Source organism: Oncorhynchus nerka, linkage group LG10 (genome assembly GCF_034236695.1).
Source record: "Oncorhynchus nerka isolate Pitt River linkage group LG10, Oner_Uvic_2.0, whole genome shotgun sequence".
NCBI lineage: Eukaryota > Metazoa > Chordata > Actinopteri > Salmoniformes > Salmonidae > Oncorhynchus > Oncorhynchus nerka.
In genome coordinates this window covers 97,820,176-97,846,742 of record NC_088405.1, presented here as the reverse complement: position 1 = coordinate 97,846,742, position 26,567 = coordinate 97,820,176, and the positions used below count along the sequence as shown (strand labels likewise).

Genomic DNA, 26,567 nt, shown 5'->3' with positions numbered 1-26,567 from the left:
CACACTCACACACATATATACACACACACACACACACATATACACACACACACAGATACACAGGGAGACACATGCACACACACACATATATACACACAGATACATATTCACAGGGAGACAAATGCTCACACACACATACACACACATATACATACACACACATATATACACACACATACACTAACACACTCACACACACAGGGAGACACACACACAAGGACACACAGATACACACATATACATACACACACATATATACACACACACACACATACACACAGATACACATACACACAGGGAGACACATGCTCACACACACACACACTAACACACTCACACATATAGGGAGAAACACACACAAGGAGACACAGGGAGACACACACACACACACAGGGAGACACACACACAAGCAGACACAGATACACACACACACACACACACAGGGAGAAACACACACAAGGAGACACAGATACACACACACACACACACACAGGGAGAAACACACACAAGGAGACACAGATACACACACACACACACACACACGCAGGGAGAAACACACACACACAAGCAGACACAGATACACACACACACACAGGGAGAAACACACACAAGGAGACACAGATACACACACATGCACGTGCAGAGAGGGGGAAAAAAAACACTTGTCGTACTGCGTTGCAGGTTTCCTTGGCTCTTCACATGGACTGGGTGGAACCGGCGTTCTCCTTCAGCCGCGAGGACGTGGAACCAGCCAACAGGGTTCTCGACTGTCGTGTGGGCTGGTTCTCAGAACCCATCTTTGGCAGTGGAGATTACCCGCCTCGCATGAGGAACTGGTTCCACCAACGACACTCCCTTGACCTGTTCCAGTAAGCTCTCTTTAGTTCGCAAGCAGAGTTCAAAGTTCAAACATCTATGGTCCTACAAAACGCATGGATGAGTTGGGCCAGGATTCAATACGATCTGCGTAAACAGCCTGATTGAGCCGACGTCCGCTGCGTTTATGCGATCGCAGAAGGAAATGCCTGTACAGGATCGGTGTCCTCGGGACGGTTGAGCTAACGTAGGCTAATGTGATTAGCATGAGGTTGAGCTAACATAGGCTAATGTGATTAGCATGAGGTTGAGCAAACGTAGGCTAATGTGATTAGCATGAGGTTGAGCTAACGTAGGCTAATGTGATTAGCATGAGGTTGAGCTAACGTAGGCTAATGTGATTAGCATGAGGTTGAGCTAACGTAGGCTAATGTGATTAGCATGAGGTTGAGCAAACGTAGGCTAATGTGATTAGCATGAGGTTGAGCTAACGTAGGCTAATGTGATTAGCATGAGGTTGAGCTAACGTAGGCTAATGTGATTAGCATGAGGTTGAGCTAACGTAGGCTAATGTGATTAGCATGAGGTTGAGCTAACGTAGTCTAATGTGATTAGCATGAGGTTGAACTAACGTAGGCTAATGTGATTAGCATGAGATTGAGCTAACGTAGGCTAATGTGATTAGCATGAGATTGAGCTAACGTAGGCTAATGTGATTAGCATGAGATTGAGCTAACGTAGGCTAATGTGATTAGCATGAGATTGTAAGAAACAAGACATTTCCCGGGACATAGACATATCTGATATTGGCAGAAAGCTTAAATTCTTGTTAATCTAACTGCACTGTCCAATTTACAGTAGCTATTACAGTGAAAGAATACCATGCTATTGTTTGAGGAGAGTGCACAATTATGAACTTAAAAATGTATGAATAAACCAATTCGGAACAACCGGGGCGGTCTTGATACAACATTTTGAATAGAAATGCAATAGTTCATTGGATCAGTCTAAAACATTGCACATACTCTGCTGCCATCTAGTGGCCCATGTCTAAATTGCGCCTGGGCTACAATAATTCCAATATGGCCTTTCTCTTGCATTTCAAAGATGATGGGTACAAAAAAATTCATGTTTCCTTCTTTGTATTCTCTTTTACCAGATCTAATGTGTTCTATTCTCCTACATTAATGTCACGTTTCCACAAACTTCAAAGTGTTTCTTTTCAAATGGTACCAAGAATATGCATGTCCTTGCTTCAGGGCTACAGGCAGTTAGATTTGGGTATGTCATTTAAGGCGAACATGTAAAAAACCGGGCGGGTTCTTGTGAGGTTTTAAAAGCTGCATTGTCAGGTCCAGAGGAATTGAATCCTGGCCTCAGCTCAAGTACATACTGATCTGCGACCACAGAGTAAAATAGTGATGTTGTTGTTTCCATAGTTACCACCTGCCGTTGTTCAGTGATGAGGACAGACAGCTGGTGAGGGGGACGTACGACTTCTTCGCCATCAGTCATTTCAGCACTCAGCTAGTGACCCCCACCATTGAAGAGTAAGACGAATACGACTTTTCTTACTACTGAACTATAGCTACTACAACAACTACTGCTACTGCTATTACTACTGCTACTACTGAACTATAGCTACTACAACAACTACTGCTACTGCTATTACTACTACTGCTACTACTGAACTATAGCTACTACAACAGCTATTACTACTACTACTACTACTACTACTACTACTACTACTATTACTACTACTACTACTCCTACTACTACTACTACTACTACTACTACTACTGTTACTACTATTACTACTACTACTACTACTGTTACTACTATTACTACTACTACTACTACTACTACTACTACTACTACTACTACCACTACTACTACTACTACTACTACCACTACTACTACTACTACTACTATTACTACTACTACTACTACTGTTACTACTATTACTACTACTACCACTACTACTACTACCATTACTACTACTACTACTACTACTACTACTACTACTACTACTACTATTACTATTACTATTACTACTACTACCGCTGGGAGGATCACTAGTGCCTTCTGGGTGACCGCTGGGAGGATCACTGGTGCCTTCTGGGTGACCGCTGGGTAAATCACTAGTGCCTTCTGGGGGACCGCTGGGAGGATCACTAGTGTCTTCTGGGTGACCGCTGGGAGGATCACTAGTGCCTTCTGGGTGACCACTGGGAGGATCACTAGTGCCTTCTGGGTGACCGCTGGGAGGATCTCTGGTGCCTTCTGGGTGACCGCTGGGAGGATCACTAGTGTCTTCTGGGTGACCGCTGGGAGGATCACTAGTGCCTTCTGGGTGACCGCTGGGAGGATCACTAGTGCCTTCTGGGTGACCGCTGGGAAAATCACTAGTGCCTTCTGGGTGACCGCTGGGAGGATCACTAGTGTCTTCTGGGTGACCGCTGGGAGGATCACTAGTGCCTTCTGGGTGACCGCTGGGAGGATCACTAGTGCCTTCTGGGTGACCGCTGGGAGGATCACTAGTGCCTTCTGGGTGACCGCTGGGAGGATCACTGGTGCCTTCTGGGTGACCGCTGGGAGGATCACTGGTGCCTTCTGGGTGACCGCTGGGTAAATCACTAGTGCCTTCTGGGGGACCGCTGGGAGGATCACTAGTGCCTTCTGGGTGACCGCTGGGAGGATCACTGATGTCTTCTGAGTGACCACTGGGAGGATCACTGGTGCCTTCTGGGTGACCACTGGGAGGATCACTGGTGCCTTCTGGGTGACCGCTGGGAGGATCACTGGTGCCTTCTGGGTGACCACTGGGAGGATCACTGGTGCCTTCTGGGTGACCACTGGGAGGATCACTGGTGCCTTCTGGGTGACCGCTGGGTAAATCACTAGTGCCTTCTGGGGGACCGCTGGGAGGATCACTGGTGCCTTCTGGGTGACCACTGGGAGGATCACTAGTGCCTTCTGGGGGACCACTGGGAGGATCACTGGTGCCTTCTGGGTGACCACTGGGAGGATCACTGGTGCCTTCTGGGTGACCACTGGGAGGATCACTAGTGCCTTCTGGGGGACCGCTGGGAGGATCACTGGTGCCTTCTGGGTGACCACTGGGAGGATCACTAGTGCCTTCTGGGGGACCACTGGGAGGATCACTGGTGCCTTCTGGGTGACCACTGGGAGGATCACTGGTGCCTTCTGGGTGACCGCTGGGAGGATCACTGGTGCCTTCTGGGTGACCGCTGGGTAAATCACTAGTGCCTTCTGGGTGACCGCTGGGAGGATCACTGATGTCTTCTGGGTGACCGCTGGGTAAATCACTAGTGCCTTCTGGGTGACCGCTCGGAGGATCACTGATGTCTTCTGGGTGAACACTGGGAGTTTCACTAATGCTACTATTGCTATGACCACATCTTAAAGTAAGCTCTACTCTGTCTCCACAGAAACAAACTGCCCTCCAGGTTGGGGGTGCAGTACATGGGAGACATCACCTGGATCAGGTCCCCTCGGCCAAATGCCCCCGTAGTGCCCTGGGGCCTCAGGAAGGCCCTCAACTGGGTGAGATGGCACTTTATTCACCCCGAGAGAGAGAGATTTATTTACCCAGAGAGAGAGATTTATTTACCCAGATAGAGAGATTTATTTACCCAGAGAGAGAGAGAGAGATGTATTTACCCAGAGAGAGAGAGATGTATTTACCCAGAGAGAGAGAGATTTATTTACCCAGAGAGAGAGATTTATTTACCCAGAGAGAGAGAGATTTATTCACCCAGGAAGAGAGAGATTTATTTACCCTTAGAGAGAGAGAGATGTATTTCCCCAGAGAGAGAGAGATGTATTTCCCCAGAGAGATATTTATTTACCCAGAGAGAGAGAGATATTTATTTACACAGAGAGAGAGATATTTATTTACCCAGAGAGAGATATTTATTTACCCAGAGAGAGATTTATTTACCCAGAGAGAGAGATTTATTTTCCCAGAGAGAGAGAGATTTATTTACCCAGAGAGAGAGATATACAGTGCCTTGCGAAAGTATTCGGCCCCCTTGAACTTTGCGACCTTTTGCCACATTTCAGGCTTCAAACATAAAGATATAAAACTGTATTTTTTTGTGAAGAATCAACAACAAGTGGGACACAATCATGAAGTGGAACGACATTTATTGGATATTTCAAACTTTTTTAACAAATCAAAAATTGAAAAATTGGGCGTGCAAAATTATTCAGCCCCTTTACTTTCAGTGCAGCAAACTCTCTCCAGAAGTTCAGTGAGGATCTCTGAATGATCCAATTTTGACCTAAATGACTAATGATGATAAATACAATCCACCTGTGTGTAATCAAGTCTCCGTATAAATGCACCTGCACTGTGATAGTCTCAGAGGTCCGTTAAAAGCGCAGAGAGCATCATGAAGAACAAGGAACACACCAGGCAGGTCCGAGATACTGTTGTGAAGAAGTTTAAAGCCGGATTTGGATACAAAAAGATTTCCCAAGCTTTAAACATCCCAAGGAGCACTGTGTAAACGATAATATTGAAATGGAAGGAGTATCAGACCACTGCAAATCTACCAAGACCTGGCCGTCCCTCTAAACTTTCAGCTCATACAAGGAGAAGACTGATCAGAGATGCAGCCAAGAGGCCCATGATCACTCTGGATGAACTGCAGAGATCTACAGCTGAGGTGGGAGACTCTGTCCATAGGACAACAATCAGTCATATATTGCACAAATCTGGCCTTTATGGAAGAGTGGCAAGAAGAAAGGCATTTCTTAAAGATATCCATAAAAAGTGTCGTTTAAAGTTTGCCACAAGCCACCTGGGAGACACACCAAACATGTGGAAGAAGGTGCTCTGGTCAGATGAAACCAAAATTGAACTTTTTGGCAACAATGCAAAACGTTATGTTTGGCGTAAAAGCAACACAGCTCATCACCCTGAACACACCATCCCCACTGTCAAACATGGTGGTGGCAGCATCATGGTTTGGGCCTGCTTTTCTTCAGCAGGTACAGGGAAGATGGTTAAAATTGATGGGAAGATGGATGGAGCCAAATACAGGACCATTCTGGAAGAAAACCTGATGGAGTCTGCAAAAGACCTGAGACTGGGACGGAGATTTGTCTTCCAACAAGACAATGATCCAAAACATAAAGCAAAATCTACAATGGAATGGTTCAAAAATAAACATATCCAGGTGTTAGAATGGCCAAGTCAAAGTCCAGACCTGAATCCAATCGAGAATCTGTGGAAAGAACTGAAAACTGCTGTTCAGAAATGCTCTCCATCCAACCTCACTGAGCTCGAGCTGTTTTGCAAGGAGGAATGGGAAAAAATGTCAGTCTCTCGATGTGCAAAACTGATAGAGACATACCCCAAGCGACTTACAGCTGTAATCACAGCAAAAGGTGGCGCTACAAAGTATTAACTTAAGGGGGCTGAATTATTTTGCACGCCCAATATTTCAGTTTTTGATTTGTTAAAATTTTTTGAAATATCCAATAAATGTCGTTCCACTTCATGATTGTGTCCCACTTGTTGTTGATTCTTCACAAAAAAATACAGTTTTATATCTTTATGTTTGAAGCCTGAAATGTGGCAAAAGGTCGCAAAGTTCAAGGGGGCCGAATACTTTCGCAAGGCACTGTATTTACCCAGAGAGAGAGATATATTTATTTACCCAGAGAGAGATATATATTTATTTACCCAGAGAGAGATTTATTTACCCAGAGAGAGAGAGAGATATATTCATTTACCCAGAGAGAGATATATATTTATTTACCCAAAGAGAGAGATATATTTATTTACCCAGAGAGAGAGAGATTTATTTACCCAGAGAGAGAGATCTATTTACCCAGAGAGAGATATATTTATTTACCCAGAGAGAGATATATATTTATTTACCCAGAGAGCGAGAGATTTATTTACCCAGAGAGAGAGATCTATTTACCCAGAGAGAGAGAGATTTATTTACCCAGAGAGAGATTTATTTACCCAGAGAGAGAAAGATTTATTTACCCAGAGAGAGAGATTTATTTACCCAGAGAGAGAGATTTATTTACCTAGAGAGAGAAAGATTTATTTACCCAGAGAGAGATATTTATTTACCCAGAGAGAGAGAGATTTATTTACCCAGAGAGAGAGATTTATTTACCCAGAGAGAGAGAGAGATTTATTCACCCAGAGAGAGAGAGAGATGTATTTACCCAGAGAGAGAGAGAGATTTATTTACCCAGAGAGAGAGAGATTTATTTACCCAGAGTGAGAGATTTATTTACCCAGAGAGAGAGATTTATTTACCCAGAGAGAGAGATTTATTTACCCAGAGAGAGAGATTTATTTACTCAGATAGAGAGATTTATTTACCCAGAGACAGAGATTTATTTACCCAGAGAGATTTATTTACCCAGATAGAGACGTATTTACCCAGATAGAGAGATTTATTTACCCAGAGAGAGAGATTTATTTACCCAGAGAGAGAGAGAGATGTATTTACTCAGAAAATAGATATTTATTTACCCAGAGAGAGAGATTTATTTACCCAGAGAGAGATGTATTTACCCAGAGAGAGAGAGATGTATTTACCCAGAGAGAGAGATTTATTTACCCAGAGAGAGAGATCTATTTACCCAGAGAGAGAGAGATTTATTTACCCAGAGAGACCGATGGACGTAGAAAGAAAGACAGACAGACTGAATGACTGGTTGTTTGACTGACTGATTAGTTGTTTGACTGCGTGACTGGTTGGTTGACTGACTGACTGGTTGATTGACTGACTGGCTGGTTGACTAATTGGTTCTTTGACTGATTGACTGACTGATTAGTTGTTTGACTGACTGACTGGTTGGTTGACTGACTGACTGGTTGATTGACTGACTGACTGATTGATTGACTAACTGACTGGTTGATTGACTGACTGGCTGGTTGACTAATTGGTTCTTTGACTGATTGACTGACTGACTGGTTGACTGACTGACTGACTGATTGATTGACTGACTGACTGGTTGATTGACTGACTGGCTGGTTGACTAATTGGTTGTTTGACTGACTGACTGACTGACTGGTTTGCTGACTGACTGGTTGACTAACTAACTGACTGGTTGATTTACTGACTGGTTGATTGACTGACTGATTTGTTGACTGGTTGATTGACTGATTTGTTGAGTGGTTGACTAGATGATTGACTGACTAGTTGATTGACTGACTGGTTGACTAGTTGATTGACTGACTGGTTGACTAGTTGACTGACTGACTGGTTGACTGACTGGTGCACTGATACCTGATACCTCTCCACCTCCATTTGTACAGGTGGAGGAGCGCTACGCTGGCGTGGCGGTCTATGTGGTAGCCAATGGGGTGCAGGAAGACCCGGCCCGCTTCGACGACAGTCTGAGAGTCTACTACCTGTACAGCTACATCAACGAAGCTCTTAAAGGTGTGGGAACACACACACACACACACACACACACACACGTGCAATGGCCCTGATGAGAGAGAAGTCTATAGCTACTTCAATGAGCCTCAATAAAGGGAGGGTCTGTAATAAAGCAGAGGATTAAACACACACACAACGCCCTAAATTAAAGGGACGGTCTGTAATAAAGCAGTGGATTAAACACACACACAACGCCCTAAATTAAAGGGAGGGTCTGTAATATAGCAGAGGATTAAACACACACACAACGCCCTAAATTAAAGGGAGGGTCTGTAATATAGCAGTGGATTAAACACACACACAACGCCCTAAATTAAAGGGACGGTCTGTAATATAGCAGTGGATTAAACACACACAACGCCCTAAATTAAAGGGACGGTCTGTAATATAGCAGTGGATTAAACACACACACACAACGCCCCTAAATTAAAGGGAGGGTCTGTAATAAAGCAGAGGATTAAACACACACACAACGCCCTAAATTAAAGGGACGGTCTGTAATATAGCAGTGGATTAAACACACACACAACGCCCTAAATTAAAGGGACGGTCTGTAATATAGCAGTGGATTAAACACACACACAACACCCTAAATTAAAGGAAGGGTCTGTAATATAGCAGAGGATTAAACACACACAACGCCCTAAATTAAAGGGACGGTCTGTAATATAGCAGTGGATTAAACACACACACAACGCCCTAAATTAAAGGGACGGTCTGTAATATAGCAGTGGATTAAACACACACACAACGCCCTAAATTAAAGGGACGGTCTGTAATATAGCAGTGGATTAAACACACACACAACGCCCTAAATTAAAGGGAGGGTCTGTAATAAAGCAGAGGATTAAACACACACACAACGCCCCCTAAATTAAAGGGACGGTCTGTAATAAAGCAGTGGATTAAACACACACACAACGCCCTAAATTAAAGGGACGGTCTGTAATATAGCAGTGGATTAAACACACACACAACGCCCCCAAATTAAAGGGACGGTCTGTAATATAGCAGAGGATTAAACACACACACAACGCCCTAAATTAAAGGGACGGTCTGTAATATAGCAGTGGATTAAACACACACACAACGCCCTAAATTAAAGGGACGGTCTGTAATATAGCAGTGGATTAAACACACACACAACGCCCTAAATTAAAGGGACGGTCTGTAATAAAGCAGTGGATTAAACACACACACAACGCCCTAAATTAAAGGGACGGTCTGTAATATAGCAGTGGATTAAACACACACACAACGCCCTAAATTAAAGGGAGGGTCTGTAATACAGCAGAGGATTAAACACACACACAACGCCCCCAAATTAAAGGGAGGGTCTGTAATATGAATGGTGCAGTGGTCTAAGGCACTGCATCTCAGTGCAAGAGGCGTCACTACAGTCCCTGGTTTGAATCCAGGCTGAATCACACCTGGCTGTGATTGGAAGTCCCATAGGGCAGCACACAACTGGCCCAGCCTCGTCCAGATTTGCCGGGGGGGGGGTAGGCCATCATTGTAAATATTAAATTAGTAAATAAGAATTAGCTCTTAACTGACTTTCCTAGTTAAATAAAAGATTAAAATAAAATAACCTGTTATGGTATTGATTATGATGACACCTGTTATGGTATTGATTACGATGACACCTGTTATGGTATTGATTATGATGACACCTGCTAGGGTATTGATTATGATGACACCTGCTATGGTATTGATTATGATGACACCTGCTATGGTATTGATTATGATGACACCTGTTATGGTATTGATTATGATGACACCTGTTATGGTATTGATTATAATGACACCTGTTATGGTATTGATTATGATACCTGTTATGGTATTGATTATGACACCTGTTATGGTATTGATTATGACACCTGTTATGGTATTGATTATGACACCTGTTATGGTATTGATTATGATGACACCTGTTATGGTATTGATTATGATGACACCTGTTATGGTATTGATTATGACACCTGTTATGGTATTGATTATGACACCTGTTATGGTATTGATTATGACACCTGTTATGGTATTGATTATGACACCTGTTATGGTATTGATTATGATGACACCTGTTATGGTATTGATTATGACACCTGTTATGGTATTGATTATGACACCTGTTATGGTATTGATTATGACACCTGTTATGGTATTGATTATGACACCTGTTATGGTATTGATTATGACACCTGTTATGGTATTGATTATGATGACACCTGTTATGATATTGATTATGATGACACCTGTTATGGTATTGATTATGACACCTGTTATGGTATTGATTATGACACCTGTTATGGTATTGATTATGATGTTATATAAAGTCGTGGCCAAAAGTTTTGAGAATGACACAAATATTAATGTCCACAAAGTTTGCTGCTTCTGTGTCTTTAGATATTTTTGTCAGATGTTACTATGGAATACTGAAGTATAATTACAAGCATTTCATAAGTGTCAAAGGTTTTTATTGACAATTACATGAAGTTGATGCAAAGACTCAATATTTGCAGTGTTGACCCTTCTTTTTCAAGACCTCTGCAATCCGACCTGGCATGCTGTCAATTAACTTCTGGGCCACTGATGGCAGCCCATTCTTGCAAAATCAATTCTTAGAGTTTGTCAGAATTTGTGGGTTTTTGTTTGTCCACCCGCCTCTTGGGGATTGACCACAAGTTCTCAATGATATTAAGGTCTGGGGAGTTTCCTGGCCATGGACCCAAAATATCGATGTTTTGTTCCCCGACCCACTTAGTTACCACTTAGTTATCACTTTTGCCTTATGGCAAGGAGCTCCATCATGCTGGAAAAGGCATTGTTCGTCACCAAACTGTTCCTGGATGGTTGGGAGAAGTTGCTCTCGGAGGATGTGTTGGTACCATTCTTTACTCATGGCTGTGTTCTTGGGCAAAATTGTGAGTGATCCCACTCCCTTGGCTGAAAAGCAACCCCACACATGAATGGTGTCAGGATGCTTCACTGTTGGCATGACACAGGACTGATGGTAGCACTCACCCTGTCTTCTCCGGACAAGCTTTTATCCGGATGCCCCAAACAATCGGAATGGGGATTCATCAGAGAAAACGACTTTACCCAGTCCTCAGCAGTCCAATCTCTGTACCTTTTGCAGAATATCAGTCTGTCCCTGATGTTTTTCCCTGGAGAGAAGTGGCTTCTTTGCTGCCCTTCTTGACACCAGGCCATCCTCCAAAACTCTTCGCCTCACTGTGCGTGCAGATGCACTCACACCTGCCTGCTGCCATTCCTGAGCAAGCTCTGTACTGGTGGTGCCCCGGTCCCGCAGCTGAATCAACTTTAGGAGCCGCTAGACTTTCTTGGGCGTCCTGAAGCCTTCTTCACAACAATTGAACCGCTCTCCTTGAAGATCTTGACGATCCGATAAATGGTTGATTTAGGTGCAATCTTACTGGCAGCAATATCCTTGCTTGTAAAGCCCTTTTTGTGCAAAGCAGTGATGACGGCACGTGTTTCCGTGCAGGTAACCATGGTTGACAGAGGAAGAACAACGATTCCAAGCACCACCCTCCTTTTGAAGCTTCCAGTCTGTTATTCAAACTCAATGAGCATGACAGAGTGATCTCCAGCCTTGTCCTCGTCAACACTCACACCTGTGTTAACGAGAGAATCACTGACATGATGTCAGCTGATCCGTTTGTGGCAGAGCTGAAATGCAGTGGAAATGTTTTTTTGTGTGGATTCAGTTCATTTCCATGGAAAAGAGGGACTTTGCAATTAATTGCAATTCATCTGATCACTCTTCATAACATGCTGGAGTATATGCAAATTGACATCATACAAACTGAGGCAGCAGACTTTGTGAAAATGTATATTTGTGTCATTCTCAAAACTTTTGGCCACGACTGTACAGTCGGACGTATTTAAGTCAAATGTTACCAAAGTTTGTCTGCCTTTCCTTTCACTTTGTGTGCCTCCAGTTCGAGAATGTTATTTTTGGTACTTTGAGTTTAATTATTAGACAGACATACAGCTCACTGACCCTAGAGGACGACGACCGGCTGACTGAACACACACAAACTCACACTTGTTTTCGTGTTACATGTGCGTCATTCTCCATATTATTCTATTCCAGTCGATGACAGTAGAGAACCTTCAAACACTGAGATATTTACTACACACTAAGCATTAGATACAAGACAAACAAATGACAAACTGAACAACTTAAAAAGCAACGCTAGAAATGTATGTTTTAAAATATGTCCACATTTTCAGTCCCTCTCAGGTTCTCTGACAGGAGGCTGGGGGTATAGTAACTAAAGGCTGTCTCTCCATGCCTCTTGGTCCCTCTCAGGTTCTCTGACAGGTTATTCCAGAGGCTGGGGGTATAGTAACTAAAGGCTGTCTCTCCATGCCTCTTGGTCCCAGGCTGGGGGTATAGTAACTAAAGGCTGCCTCTCCATGCCTCTTGATCCCAGGCTGGGGGCATAGTAACTAAAGGCTGTCTCTCCATGCCTCTTGGTCCCAGGCTGGGGGTATAGTAACTAAAGGCTGTCTCTCCATGCCTCTTGGTCCCAGGCTGGGGGCATAGTAACTAAAGGCTGTCTCTCCATGCCTCTTGGTCCCGGGCTGGGGGTATAGTAACTAAAGGCTGTCTCTCCATGCCTCTTGGTCCCAGGCTGGGGCCATAGTAACTAAAGGCTGTCTCTCCATGCCTCTTGGTCCCAGGCTGGGGGCATAATAACTAAAGGCTGTCTCTCCATGCCTCTTGGTCCCAGGCTGGGGTCATAATAACTAAAGGCTGTCTCTCCATGCCTCTTGGTCCCGGGCTGGGGGCATAGTAACTAAAGGCTGCCTCTCCATGCCTCTTGGTCCCAGGCTGGGGGTATAGTAACTAAAGGCTGTCTCTCCATGCCTCTTGGTCCCGGGCTGGGGGTATAGTAACTAAAGGCTGCCTCTCCATGCCTCTTGGTCCCAGGCTGGGGGTATAGTAACTAAAGGCTGCCTCTCCATGCCTCTTGGTCCCGGGCTGGGGGTATAGTAACTAAAGGCTGCCTCTCCATGCCTCTTGGTCCCAGGCTGGGGTATAGTAACTAAAGGCTGCCTCTCCATGCCTCTTGGTCCCGGGCTGGGGGTATAGTAACTAAAGGCTGCCTCTCCATGCCTCTTGGTCCCAGGCTGGGGGCATAGTAACTAAAGGCTGCCTCTCCATGCCTCTTGGTCCCAGGCTGGGGGTATAGTAACTAAAGGCTGCCTCTCCATGCCTCTTGGTCCCGGGCTGGGGGTATAGTAACTAAAGGCTGTCTCTCCATGCCTCTTGGTCCCAGGCTGGGGGCATAGTAACTAAAGGCTGCCTCTCCATGCCTCTTGGTCCCAGGCTGGGGGTATAGTAACTAAAGGCTGTCTCTCCATGCCTCTTGGTCCCAGGCTGGGGGTATAGTAACTAAAGGCTGTCTCTCCATCCCTCTTGGTCCCAGGCTTTAGGATAGTTAAAAGGCTGTCTCTCCATGCCTCTTGGTCCCAGGCTGGGGGCATAGTAACTAAAGGCTGTCTCTCCATCCCTCTTGGTCCCAGGCTTTAGGATAGTTAAAAGGCTGTCTCTCCATGCCTCCTGGTCCCGGGCTGGGGGTATAGTAACTAAAGGCTGTCTCTCCATGCCTCTTGGTCCCAGGCTGGGGGCATAATAACTAAAGGCTGTCTCTCCATGCCTCTTGGTCCCGGGCTGGGGGTATAGTAACTAAAGGCTGTCTCTCCATGCCTCTTGGTCCCGGGCTGGGGGTATAGTAACTAAAGGCTGTCTCTCCATGCCTCTTGGTCCTGGGCTTTAGGATAGTTAAAAGGCTGTCTCTCCATGCCTCTTGGTCCCAGGCTGGGGGCATAATAACTAAAGGCTGTCTCTCCATGCCTCTTGGTCCCGGGCTGGGGACATAATAACTAAAGGCTGTCTCTCCATGCCTCTTGGTCCTGGGCTTTAGGATAGTTAAAAGCCTGTCTCTCCATGCCTCTTGGTCCCAGGCTGGGGGCATAGTAACTAAAGGCTGTCTCTCCATCCTTCTTGGTCCCAGGCTTTAGGATAGTTAAAAGGCTGTCTCTCCATGCCTCTTGGTCCCAGGCTGGGGTCATAATAACTAAAGGTTGTCTCTCCATGCCTCTTGGTCCCAGGCTGGGGGCATAGTAACTAAAGGCTGTCTCTCCATCCCTCTTGGTCCCAGGCTTTAGGATAGTTAAAAGGCTGTCTCTCCATGCCTCTTGGTCCCAGGCTGGGGTCATAATAACTAAAGGCTGTCTCTCCATGACTCTTGGTCCCAGGCTGGGGGCATAGTAACTAAAGGCTGTCTCTCCATCCCTCTTGGTCCCAGGCTTTAGGATAGTTAAAAGGCTGTCTCTCCATGCCTCTTGGTCCCAGGCTGGGGGCATAATAACTAAAGGCTGTCTCTCCATGCCTCTTGGTCCCAGGCTGGGGACATAATAACTAAAGGCTGTCTCTCCATGCCTCTTGGTCCCGGGCTGGGGCTATAGTAACTAAAGGCTGTCTCTCCATGCCTCTTGGTCCCAGGCTGGGGGCATAATAACTAAAGGCTGTCTCTCCATGCCTCTTGGTCCCGGGCTGGGGGTATAGTAACTAAAGGCTGTCTCTCCATGCCTCTTGGTCCCGGGCTGGGGGTATAGTAACTAAAGGCTGTCTCTCCATGCCTCTTGGTCCTGGGCTTTAGGATAGTTAAAAGGCTGTCTCTCCATGCCTCTTGGTCCCAGGCTGGGGGCATAATAACTAAAGGCTGTCTCTCCATGCCTCTTGGTCCCGGGCTGGGGACATAATAACTAAAGGCTGTCTCTCCATGCCTCTTGGTCCCGGGCTGGGGGTATAGTAACTAAAGGCTGTCTCTCCATGCCTCTTGGTCCCGGGCTGGGGGTATAGTAACTAAAGGCTGTCTCTCCATGCCTCTTGGTCCTGGGCTTTAGGATAGTTAAAAGGCTGTCTCTCCATGCCTCTTGGTCCCAGGCTGGGGGCATAGTAACTAAAGGCTGTCTCTCCATCCCTCTTGGTCCCAGGCTTTAGGATAGTTAAAAGGCTGTCTCTCCATGCCTCTTGGTCCCAGGCTGGGGTCATAATAACTAAAGGCTGTCTCTCCATGCCTCTTGGTCCCAGGCTGGGGGCATAGTAACTAAAGGCTGTCTCTCCATCCCTCTTGGTCCCAGGCTTTAGGATAGTTAAAAGGCTGTCTCTCCATGCCTCTTGGTCCCAGGCTGGGGTCATAATAACTAAAGGCTGTCTCTCCATGCCTCTTGGTCCCAGGCTGGGGGCATAGTAACTAAAGGCTGTCTCTCCATCCCTCTTGGTCCCAGGCTTTAGGATAGTTAAAAGGCTGTCTCTCCATGCCTCTTGGTCCCAGGCTGGGGTCATAATAACTAAAGGCTGTCTCTCCATGCCTCTTGGTCCCAGGCTGGGGGCATAATAGCTAAAGGCTGCCTCTCCATGCCTCTTGGTCCCGGGCTGGGGGTATAGTAACTAAAGGCTGTCTCTCCATGCCTCTTGGTCCCAGGCTGGGGGCATAATAACTAAAGGCTGCCTCTCCATGCCTCTTGGTCCCGGGCTGGGGGTATAGTAACTAAAGGCTGTCTCTCCATGCCTCTTGGTCCCAGGCTGGGGGCATAATAACTAAAGGCTGTCTCTCCATGCCTCTTGGTCCCGGGCTGGGGGCATAGTAACTAAAGGCTGTCTCTCCATGCCTCTTGGTCCCGGGCTGGGGGTATAGTAACTAAAGGCTGCCTCTCCATGCCTCTTGGTCCCAGGCTGGGGGCATAATAACTAAAGGCTGTCTCTCCATGCCTCTTGGTCCCAGGCTGGGGGCATAGTAACTAAAGGCTGTCTCTCCATCCCTCTTGGTCCCAGGCTTTAGGATAGTTAAAAGGCTGTCTCTCCATGCCTCTTGGTCCCAGGCTGGGGTCATAATAACTAAAGGCTGTCTCTCCATGCCTCTTGGTCCCAGGCTGGGGGCATAATAGCTAAAGGCTGCCTCTCCATGCCTCTTGGTCCCGGGCTGGGGGTATAGTAACTAAAGGCTGTCTCTCCATGCCTCTTGGTCCCAGGCTGGGGGCATAATAACTAAAGGCTGCCTCTCCATGCCTCTTGGTCCCGGGCTGGGGGTATAGTAACTAAAGGCTGTCTCTCCATGCCTCTTGGTCCCAGGCTGGGGGCATAATAACTAAAGGCTGTCTCTCCATGCCTCTTGGTCCCGGGCTGGGGGCATAGTAACTAAAGGCTGTCTCTCCATGCCTCTTGGTCCCGGGCTGGGGGTATAGTAACTAAAGGCTGCCTCTCCATGCCTCTTGGTCCCAGGCTGGGGGCATAATAACTAAAGGCTGTCTCTCCATGCCTCTTGGTCCCGGGCTGGGGGTATAGTAACTAAAGGCTGTCTCTCCATGCCTCTTGGTCCCAGGCTGGGGGTATAGTAACTAAAGGCTGTCTCTCCATGCCTCTTGGTCCCAGACTGGGGGTATAGTAACTAAAGGCTGTCTCTCCATCCCTCTTGGTCCCAGGCTGGAGACATAATAACTAAAGGCTGGGGGCATAGTAACTAATGGCTGCTTCTCCATGCCTCTTGGTCCTGGGCTTTAGGATAGTTAAAAGGCCAGAGGACCTGAGGGGCTTCCTGGGCTTTAGGATAGTTAAAAGGCCAGAGGACCTGAGGGGCTTCCTGGGCTTTAGGATAGTTAAAAGGCCAGAGGACCTGAGGGGCTTCCTGGGCTTTAGGATAGTTAAAAGGCCAGAGGACCTGAGGGGCTTCCTGGGCTTTAGGATAGTTAAAAGGCCAGAGGACCTGAGGGGCTTCCTGGGTACATAACTTAAAGCATGTCCTGTATTGAGGTGCAGCATCGTGGATTGATTCTAAAACCAATAGAAGATTCTTCAAAATGAATTCTAAAACCAATAGAAGATTCTTCAAAATGAATTCTAAAACCAATAGAAGATTCTTCAAAATGGATTCTAAAACCAATAGAAGATTCTTCAAAATGAATTCTAAAACCAATAGAAGATTCTTCAAAATGAATTCTAAAACCAATAGAAGATTCTTCAAAATGAATTCTAAAACCAATAGAAGATTCTTCAAAATGAATTCTAAAACCAATAGAAGATTCTTCAAAATGAATTCTAAAACCAATAGAAGATTCTTCAAAATGAATTCTAAAACCAATAGAAGATTCTTCAAAATGAATTCTAAAACTAATAGAAGATTCTTCAAAATGAATTCTAAAACCAATAGAAGATTCTTCAAAATGAATTCTAAAACCAATAGAAGATTCTTCAAAATGAATTCTAAAACCAATAGAAGATTCTTCAAAATGAATTCTAAAACTCACAGGCATTCAGAGACCTTAAAACCAGTGTAATGTGTGTTCTCCGTCTGGTCTTGGTCAGTACCTGTACTGCATTCTGTATGTTTTACAGTACAGAGACCTTAAAACCAGTGTAATGTGTGTTCTCCGTCTGGTCTTGGTCAGTACCTGTACTGCATTCTGTATGTTTTACAGTACAGAGACCTTAAAACCAGTGTAATGTGTGTTCTCCGTCTGGTCTTGGTCAGTACTCTTGCTGAAGCATTCTGTATGTTTTGTAGATGACCAATGACTTTCTTGGGTAGACCAGACAGGAGAGCATTACAGTAGTCCAGCCTGCTTGTAATAAAAGCATGGATGAGTCTCTCTGTATCAGCCTGAGAGAGAAATGGTGGCGCCTCGGCAATGTTCCTCAGGTGGTTAAAAACTATATTGGTCACATTCCTAATCTGTGATTCTAAATTGAGTTCAGAATCTAAAATGACAACTCGTTTTTTTTTTTTTCCTGGTGTTTTATCTTTATTACCTGGTGAATTAAAATGTGCGTCCAGATTCCCTCTCTGTGCTTTGGCTCCAACAAGAAGTACCTCAGTGTTGTTTTGACTTAACTGGAGGAAGTTAAGCCATCCAACTATTTACATTTAAATATAGCCCATTTATCATTATTGATAATGTGATTATGAACATATTATGAAAGAAAGAAATGATGGACTTTAATGAATTACTCTTATGTGTTGAACTAGCAATATGGAGTTGAGACCCTTTTTCTCCCCAGGCATGGTAAGAGAACATGTCGATCACAGTTTAATCCCCCCGACCCCTCCCACCCAAAAAAACATTGATCAGATTTGTTTTTTGCACAAGCAGAGCTTCAGATTCATTTAGTAGATGCATTCTGAACCGGGGAAGTGTTTTAAAACACGTCTTTGACTGTTGGCTAAAGGGTAACTTCTGAACAGATAGGTGTTTACAATTGTAATAAACCTTTACTTCTCCTTCTTCTCCTTCCCCGCCCAGCCTACATCCTAGACGGAGTGAATCTGAAGGGTTACTTCGCCTACTCCCTGAACGACCAGAGAGACCCAGGCTTCGGCTTGTACGGTCATGTCCAAGATGAAGAAATCCTCAAAACATCTCTGTCCCAGTATCAGAACATTATCCGACACAACGGCTTCCCTCTCCAGGGGACCCTTACCTCAGCCCCGCAGTGCCCCAGTCAGCCTCTACCCTGCTCGGGGTGTCTGGTCCTGACCAAGAGGCCTGTGGTGGGCTTCCTGTCTCTGGTGGGGTCAGCGGTCCTGGTCACCCTTGGGCTGATTATATACTACGCTGCCAAGAGACACAGGGGCCGAGGTGCAAATGGCACCATATTCTCTAAAATATAGGGCCCTGGTCTAAAGTAGTGTACTATATAGGGAATAGGGTTCTATAGGGCCCTGGTCTAAAGTAGTGTACTATATAGGGAATAGTGTTCCATAGGGCTCTGGTCTAAAGTAGTGCACTATATAGGGAATAGGGTTCCATAGGGCCCTGGTCTAAAGTAGTGCACTATATAGGGAATAGGGTTCCATAGGGCTCTGGTCTAAAGTAGTGCACTATATAGGGAATAGGGTTCCATAGGGCCCTGGTCTAAAGTAGTACACTATATAGGGAATAGGGTTCTATAGGGCCCTGGTCTAAAGTAGTGCACTATATTGGGAATAGGGTGCCATTTGGGATCACGTGGTGATGGTGGTGATGAAAATGAAGTGTATTTCTGAAGCGTGTGTTATAGGTAGTCCTCCGGGTTCGAGTCACTTGACCTTTAACCCTTCAATGTCTGCTGATCTGAAGGAATCAGGAAAAAGGTAGAAGCCGATACGTCGGAATATCCACCATGTCAGCACTAGATCTCTGACACCTAATCCAGTTCCTCGAGATCTGTAAAACAAAGTCGTGGGCTTAGGGCCAAGGGTTTTATTGTAGCACACCCCCCACCCGTCCCCCCTATTGATATAGACCCATGTGGGGGCCACATATCTGGAGCCATTTAGACAGTTTACGACACTGTGTAGCGAATGTAGTTGATGTAGTTGATGAATGTAGTTGATGAATGTAGTTGATGAATGTAGTTGATGTAGTTGATGTGGTGTGTCTTTGTGTTCATAGAACTGTATGTTCGTTTATTTCCACGTCGTTTTATGAAACTCAACCAGCAGCGTTTGTTTCATGTATTTCAGTCTGAAGATAAAGTATTGTTCTTTAAAAAACAATTGCCTTTAAAAAAAAAAAATGTTTTAATGAATTTGTTTGACGTGGTATCATAACGAATGATCTCGTGTAGATTATTTTTCGTACAGACTCTTAAATGAATATATCTCTATCTTTGTATTAAACTGTGTGCTTATAATAAGTCACATTGTACCTTGATGTCTACTAGGCAAAACAACTACCTAGTGAAAGCAAGTCTCCCATGACCAATAACTCTTAGTCCCCTTTGACCAATAACTCTTAGTCCCCTTTGACCAATAACTCTTAGTCCCCTTTGACCAATAACTCTTAGTCCCCTTTGACCAATAACTCTTAGTCCCCTTTGACCAATAACTCTTAGTCCCCTTTGACCAATAACTCTTAGTCCCCGTTGACCAATACCTCTTAGTCCCCTTTGACCAATACCTCTTAGTCCCCTTTGACCAATAACTCTTAGTCCCCTTTGACCAATAACTCTTAGTCCCCTTTGACCAATAACTCTTAGTCCCCTTTGACCAATAACTCTTAGTCCCCTTTGACCAATAACCTTTAGTCCCCTTTGACCAATAACTCTTAGTCCCCTTTGACCAATAACTCTTAGTCCCCTTTGACCAATAACTCTTAGTCCCCTTTGACCAATAACTCTTAGTCCCCGTTGACCAATAACTCTTAGTCCCCTTTGACCAATAACTCTTAGTCCCCTTTGACCAATAACTCTTAGTCCCCTTTGACCAATAACTCTTAGTCCCCTTTGACCAATAACTCTTAGTCCCCGTTGACCAATAACTCTTAGTCCCCTTTGACCAATAACTCTTAGTCCCCTTTGACCAATAACTCTTAGTCCCCTTTGACCAATAACTCTTAGTCCCCTTTGACCAATAACTCTTAGTCCCCGTTGACCAATACCTCTTAGTCCCCTTTGACCAATAACTCTTAGTCCCCTTTGACCAATAACTCTTAGTCCCCTTTGACCAATAACTCTTAGTCCCCTTTGACCAATAACCTTTAGTCCCCTTTGACCAATAACTCTTAGTCCCCTTTGACCAATAACCTTTAGTCCCCTTTGACCAATAACTCTTAGTCCCCTTTGACCAATAACCTTTAGTCCCCTTTGACCAATAACTCTTAGTCCCCTTTGACCAATAACTCTTAGTCCCCTTTGACCAATAACCTTTAGTCCCCTTTGACCAATAACTCTTAGTCCCCTTTGACCAATAACTCTTAGTCCCCTTTGACCAATACCTTTACTACCGCAGGGCCAGTAGGCAAAGTATTTATCCCAAATGGCTCCCTATTCCCTAAATATTGTGCTTTTAGGGCTGGGACGATATCGCAATACTCATTAGTATTTTGGCAAGGAAACGAAACATGAAGCAGATTTAACTAAATTGTAGCTGATGTGAAATGGCTAGCTAGTTAGCGCTAGTGGCGTTTCAATCGGTGACGTCACTTGCACGGGCCACGGATTTTGTGGGTAACGATGCTTCGAGGGTGACTGTTGTCGGTGTGCAGAGCGTCCCTGGTTCGCGCCCAGGTCGGGGCGAGGGGACGGACGTAAAGTCTATACTGTTACATAAAACAGCCCTGTTTTAAACAAGCATGTTATCCAAGAGGCACATTTATTTATTTAACAAACAGGAGGTTTTTAAAACGGAACAAATTGTTCGGAATGCTTCATGTTTACATTTTTTTTGTTGCCATGGAAAACATATCGCGATACCGGTATCATCCCGGCCCTAAGATTCACTACTTTTGACCAGAGCCCATGTGACCTCTCAGTCATATCTCCGATATGAAGGAGTAGTGGATGGATCGTTCATTTATTGCCAAAATGCAATGAAGGGACACAGTATAGACGAATTATCAGTCATCAAATGAATATTAACATTATTCCCACAACAATTCTTCATAGATCTTCTGTATAATATTATACTAACAAAACAAATAATACAAATCTAAGGGTGTGTTTCTTAAATTTGCATTCAATTTGTCGGAGTAAACTCTGGGGCTGTTTGTAAATTCAGAGCATTGTCAGATTGCCTGGTCGGTAAACTCAGAGCGCGCACTGGACGCGCTGACCGAGGAGTACTAACTGGCTAACGTTTTCTAGCTACTTCCAGACACAAATGAGAGAACAGCTCATATCCAGAGCATTACTGACTTTAACTGTGCTGCTGGCAACAATTTAATTGTTAGTTGTTGTTTTTTTTTGCCGGCATTTAGTGACTCCGGTTATATTCAACGGTTGTTTCCCGTTTGAAAATGAATCAGTTATTCTGCCCTCTGGCACACAGACGAGGGTGCATTGACATCGGAGTAGATAGCCAGAGTGAATTTACAAAATGCACCATAAATGTCTTTAAAAAAAAAAAAAGGTTATTGTGATCATATGGTGGATAAACAATTTTGTAATAATTCCTCAATTCTAATAATAAACAAATACAGTGTTTTGAAATGTAATCTCATGTCTACAACATAAAATAAACTACTATGATCGATTTTAGTATTCGAAATAAATGAACTGAACCTGAAAAAAGTGACACAATCAAGTGTTTCTCAAAATGGACGCTACCAGAAGGACCAAGGACCAAATTGGAGCACGAGTCTAAATCCAAGTATGTGAAATGCAGCCTGGGAGGGGCCCTTCTGGAATGCTTACCCAGTTTGTACATATTTTGAAGCATGCATAGATGGAACTGCTTGGAGATGGAGACCAGCACACTGTCAACAAAAAAAAGGGATTTATTCCAAAACTGACACACACACCCACCTGTTTCTACCTACAGTGGGGAGAACAAGTATTTGATACACTGACGATTTTGCAGGTTTTCCTACTTACAAAGCATGTAGAGGTCTGTAAAAAATTTTTTTATCATAGGTACACTTCAACTGTGAGAGACGGAATCTAAAACAAAACTCCAGAAAATCACATTGTATGATTTTTAAGTAATTAATTTTTGCATTGTATCAAATATTTGTACCTCAACCGAGTGGTTCCTCCTTCTGAAAATAATGTGGCACAACCTCTTCCGGGTCATGATAGGGCTACTTATGATAATTATAATAATATGGTTATTATGTGCTAAAAGAGCAAATAATCAGTAACAAGGTCATCCTATAGTCTAGTTCCACCAGGTCATCTAACCGTGGCACGCACAGCAACAGTTAACCAAAGCCTTTTAATTCATTCAAATATTGAAATATAACCTGCGAGTTTTTAATCTTCAATTTCAACGTAGATGTCGACTTTATATATTGTCGCACTGCTAAGCAGACAAGTAGCCAGTGGCTTCCTCTGCGTCTGGAGAATTGAGAATTTGTGTGTAGTTCAACATAGGCCTATATTACGTTTCAACATAGGCCTATATTACGTTTCAACATAGGCCTATATTACGTTTCAACATAGGCCTATATTGCCTACGGCAAAAGTTGAACATTCTGCCATCACCTCCGAAGACATTGGATCAAGTTCACCACACTATTTGCTGGGCCTAATTCTAATACTTCCAAAGTGTACTAGCAAATAAGGGGCATTATTGTCACCATAAAAGTTGAATGATGGGTGTTTTTCAGGCAGAGTATAACGCTGGGTTGCAGGCATTGGGTTATTGATGCTGGGTGCTGGGTTATTGATGCTGGGTGCTGGGTTATTGATGCTGGGTGCTGGGCTATTGATGCTGGGTACTGGGCTATTGATGCTGGGTGCTGGGTTATTGATGCTGGGTGCTGGGCTATTGATGCTGGGTACTGGGCTATTGATGCTGGGTGCTGGGTTATTGATGCTGGGTGCTGGGTTATTGATGCTGGGTGCTGGGTTATTGATGCTGGGTGCTGGGTTATTGATGCTGGGTTATTGATGCTGGGTTATTGATGCTGGGTTATTGATGCTGGGTTATTGATGCTGGGTTATTGATGCTGGGTTATTGATGCTGGGTTACTGATGCTGGGTTACTGATGCTGGGTTATTGATGCTGGGTTATTGATGCTGGTTATTGATGCTGGGTTATTGATGCTGGGTTATTGATGCTGGGTTATTGATGCTGGGTTATTGATGCTGGGTTATTGATGCTGGGTTATTGATGCTGGGTTATTGATGCTGGGTTATTGATGCTGGGTTATTGATGCTGGGTTATTGATGCTGGGTTATTGATGCTGGGTTACTGATGCTGGGTTACTGATGCTGGGTTATTGATGCTGGGTTATTGATGCTGGGTTATTGATGCTGGGTTATTGATGCTGGGTTGGGTTGGGTTGATGCTGGGTTATTGATGCTGGGTTACTGATGCTGGGTTGATGCTGATGCTGGGTTACTGATGCTGGGTTATTGATGCTGGGTTTGATGCTGGGTTATTGATGCTGGGTTATTGATGCTGGGTTACTGATGCTGGGTTATTGATGCTGGGTTATTGATGCTGGGTGCTGGGTTATTGATGCTGGGTTATGGGTGCTGGGTTATTGATGCTGGGTTACTGATGCTGGGTTATTGATGCTGGGTTATTGAGATATGACCCAGTGGGTCAGATCAGAAGACTGGAGGCGTGGCATAATAGGGGCGTGGCATAATAGGGGCGTGGCTTTCAAACAGATATTTTTTTGGCCAGCCGTGTGTGTAGATGTCTTGTCCAGTTTATCTGTTCTGTTGTATAGTTATCACAAGTTAAGTTAGAGTCCTGACACTTTTATAGTATCAATGAGGCTTACACCAGTGTATGAGTTCCTCAAGATGACATCTCAATGTTGGGATGAATAACACCATATCCCAGGTCAAATCAATCAATCAATCACTTTAAGACATTCGAAAGAAAGTCAACTTTATTTTACAGCAGGGGTTCAATAAGACAGTAACATAGCGGAGGTTTCACTATCCAGATCAATAAGACAGTACATAGCGGAGGTTTCACTATCCAGATCAATAAGACAGTACATAGCGGAGGTTTCACTATCCAGATCAATAAGACAGTACATAGCGGAGGTTTCACTATCCAGATCAATAAGACAGTACATAGCGGAGGTTTCACTATCCAGATCAATAAGACAGTACATAGCGGAGGTTTCACTATCCAGATCAATAAGACAGTACATAGCGGAGGTTTCACTATCCAGATCAATCAATTATTGATGTCAACCAAATACTGGGTCTCTGAACCCCCTCATATTACAAGGTATGGGAGGGTACGCAGAGGGAGAGGGTATTAGATCACAACATCAAGGCATCCAGAAGGGTGATGAAGAGGAAGGATGATGAAGAGGGGGAGAAAGAGCAAGTCGAGTTAGATCAGAACGTCATGGAGACAGGAAAGAGAGATTTAGAGTGAGGAGGAGAGCAATAAGGAGAGTGATTGAGATAAAGAGAGCGATAGAGAGCGAGATCAGAACATCATGGCGTCCAGCCCGTCCTCCATGAACTTCTTGTAGATGGCCATGAACCTGGCGGTGAAGGCCTCTAGATGGTAGATGGCCTTATTGCCCTGCTGCAGTCGGTGTTCGTAGTGGGCAGCCATGTGGGTCACCTCTGCCTTCAGCTGGCCGTCACAGTTACCCAGCAGCTCTGTTACCAGGCCCTACACACAGACAGTTACCTAGCAGCTGTTACCAGGCCTTACACACAGACACAGTTACCTAGTAGCTCTGTTACCAGGCCCTACACACAGACACAGTTACCTAGCAGCTGTTACCAGGCCCTACACACAGACACAGTTACCTAGCAGCTGTTACCAGGCCCTACACACAGACACAGTTACCTAGTAGCTCTGTTACCAGGCCCTACACACAGACACAGTTACCTAGCAGCTGTTACCAGGCCCTACACACAGACACAGTTACCTAGTAGCTCTGTTACCAGGCCCTACACACAGACACAGTACCTTAACACACCACACAGTTACCTAGCAGCTGTTACCAGGCCTTACACACAGACACAGTACCTTAATAACACACAGTTACCTAGCAGCTCTGTTACCAGGCCCTACACACAGACAGTTACCTAGCAGCTGTTACCAGGCCCTACACACAGACACAGTTACCTAGTAGCTCTGTTACCAGGCCCTACACACAGACACAGTTACCTAGCAGCTGTTACCAGGCCCTACACACAGACACAGTTACCTAGCAGCTGTTACCAGGCCCTACACACAGACACAGTTACCTAGCAGCTGTTACCAGGCCCTACACACAGACAGTTACCTAGCAGCTGTTACCAGGCCCTACACACAGACACAGTTACCTAGCAGCTGTTACCAGGCCTTACACACAGACACAGTACCTTAATAACACAGACACAGTTACCTAGCAGCTGTTACCAGGCCCTACACACAGACACAGTTACCTAGCAGCTGTTACCAGGCCCTACACACAGACACAGTTACCTAGCAGCTGTTACCAGGCCCTACACACAGACAGTTACCTAGCAGCTGTTACCAGGCCCTACACACAGACACAGTTACCTAGTAGCTGTTACCAGGCCTTACACACAGACACAGTACCTTAATAACACAGACACAGTTACCTAGCAGCTGTTACCAGGCCCTACACACAGACACAGTTACCTAGCAGCTGTTACCAGGCCCTACACACAGACACAGTTACCTAGCAGCTGTTACCAGGCCCTACACACAGACACAGTTACCTAGCAGCTGTTACCAGGCCCTACACACAGACACAGTACCTCTCCCCCCCCCCCCCCCCCCACATGGTTGGTGCTCAGTATTTGTGAGATGTACCTTCATGATGATCTCAGGAGGAATGCAGTGAGTCAAC

The 26,567-nt window shown here is 44.9% G+C and overlaps 2 protein-coding genes across 6 annotated transcripts in view; one reads left to right on the top strand and one right to left on the bottom strand.

Annotated features, from left to right (window-relative positions):
* Positions 1-22,309, top strand: part of kl (klotho) — a 51,696-nt gene extending 29,387 nt beyond the window's left edge. The window contains 5 exon segments of the mRNA XM_065023997.1: positions 682-869; positions 2,256-2,366; positions 4,269-4,383; positions 8,135-8,261; positions 18,600-22,309. Of these exon segments, the coding sequence (XP_064880069.1) occupies positions 682-869; positions 2,256-2,366; positions 4,269-4,383; positions 8,135-8,261; positions 18,600-18,967 (909 nt within the window). The 3' untranslated portion in view covers positions 18,968-22,309.
* A 2,296-nt stretch (positions 22,310-24,605) lies between these two features.
* Positions 24,606-26,567, bottom strand: part of rfc3 (replication factor C (activator 1) 3) — a 17,068-nt gene continuing 15,106 nt past the window's right edge. For 2 of the 5 annotated variants that reach the window (XM_065023991.1, XM_065023994.1), the window contains exons 8-9: positions 26,531-26,567; positions 24,606-25,372 (exon numbers count right to left, since the gene is read on the bottom strand). The exon at positions 26,531-26,567 is cut by the window's right edge and continues 33 nt beyond it. In XM_065023991.1, the coding sequence (XP_064880063.1) occupies positions 25,181-25,372; positions 26,531-26,567 (229 nt within the window). In that variant the 3' untranslated portion in view covers positions 24,606-25,180. The other 3 variants (XM_065023992.1, XM_065023993.1, XM_065023995.1) reach the window with 3 other exon arrangements.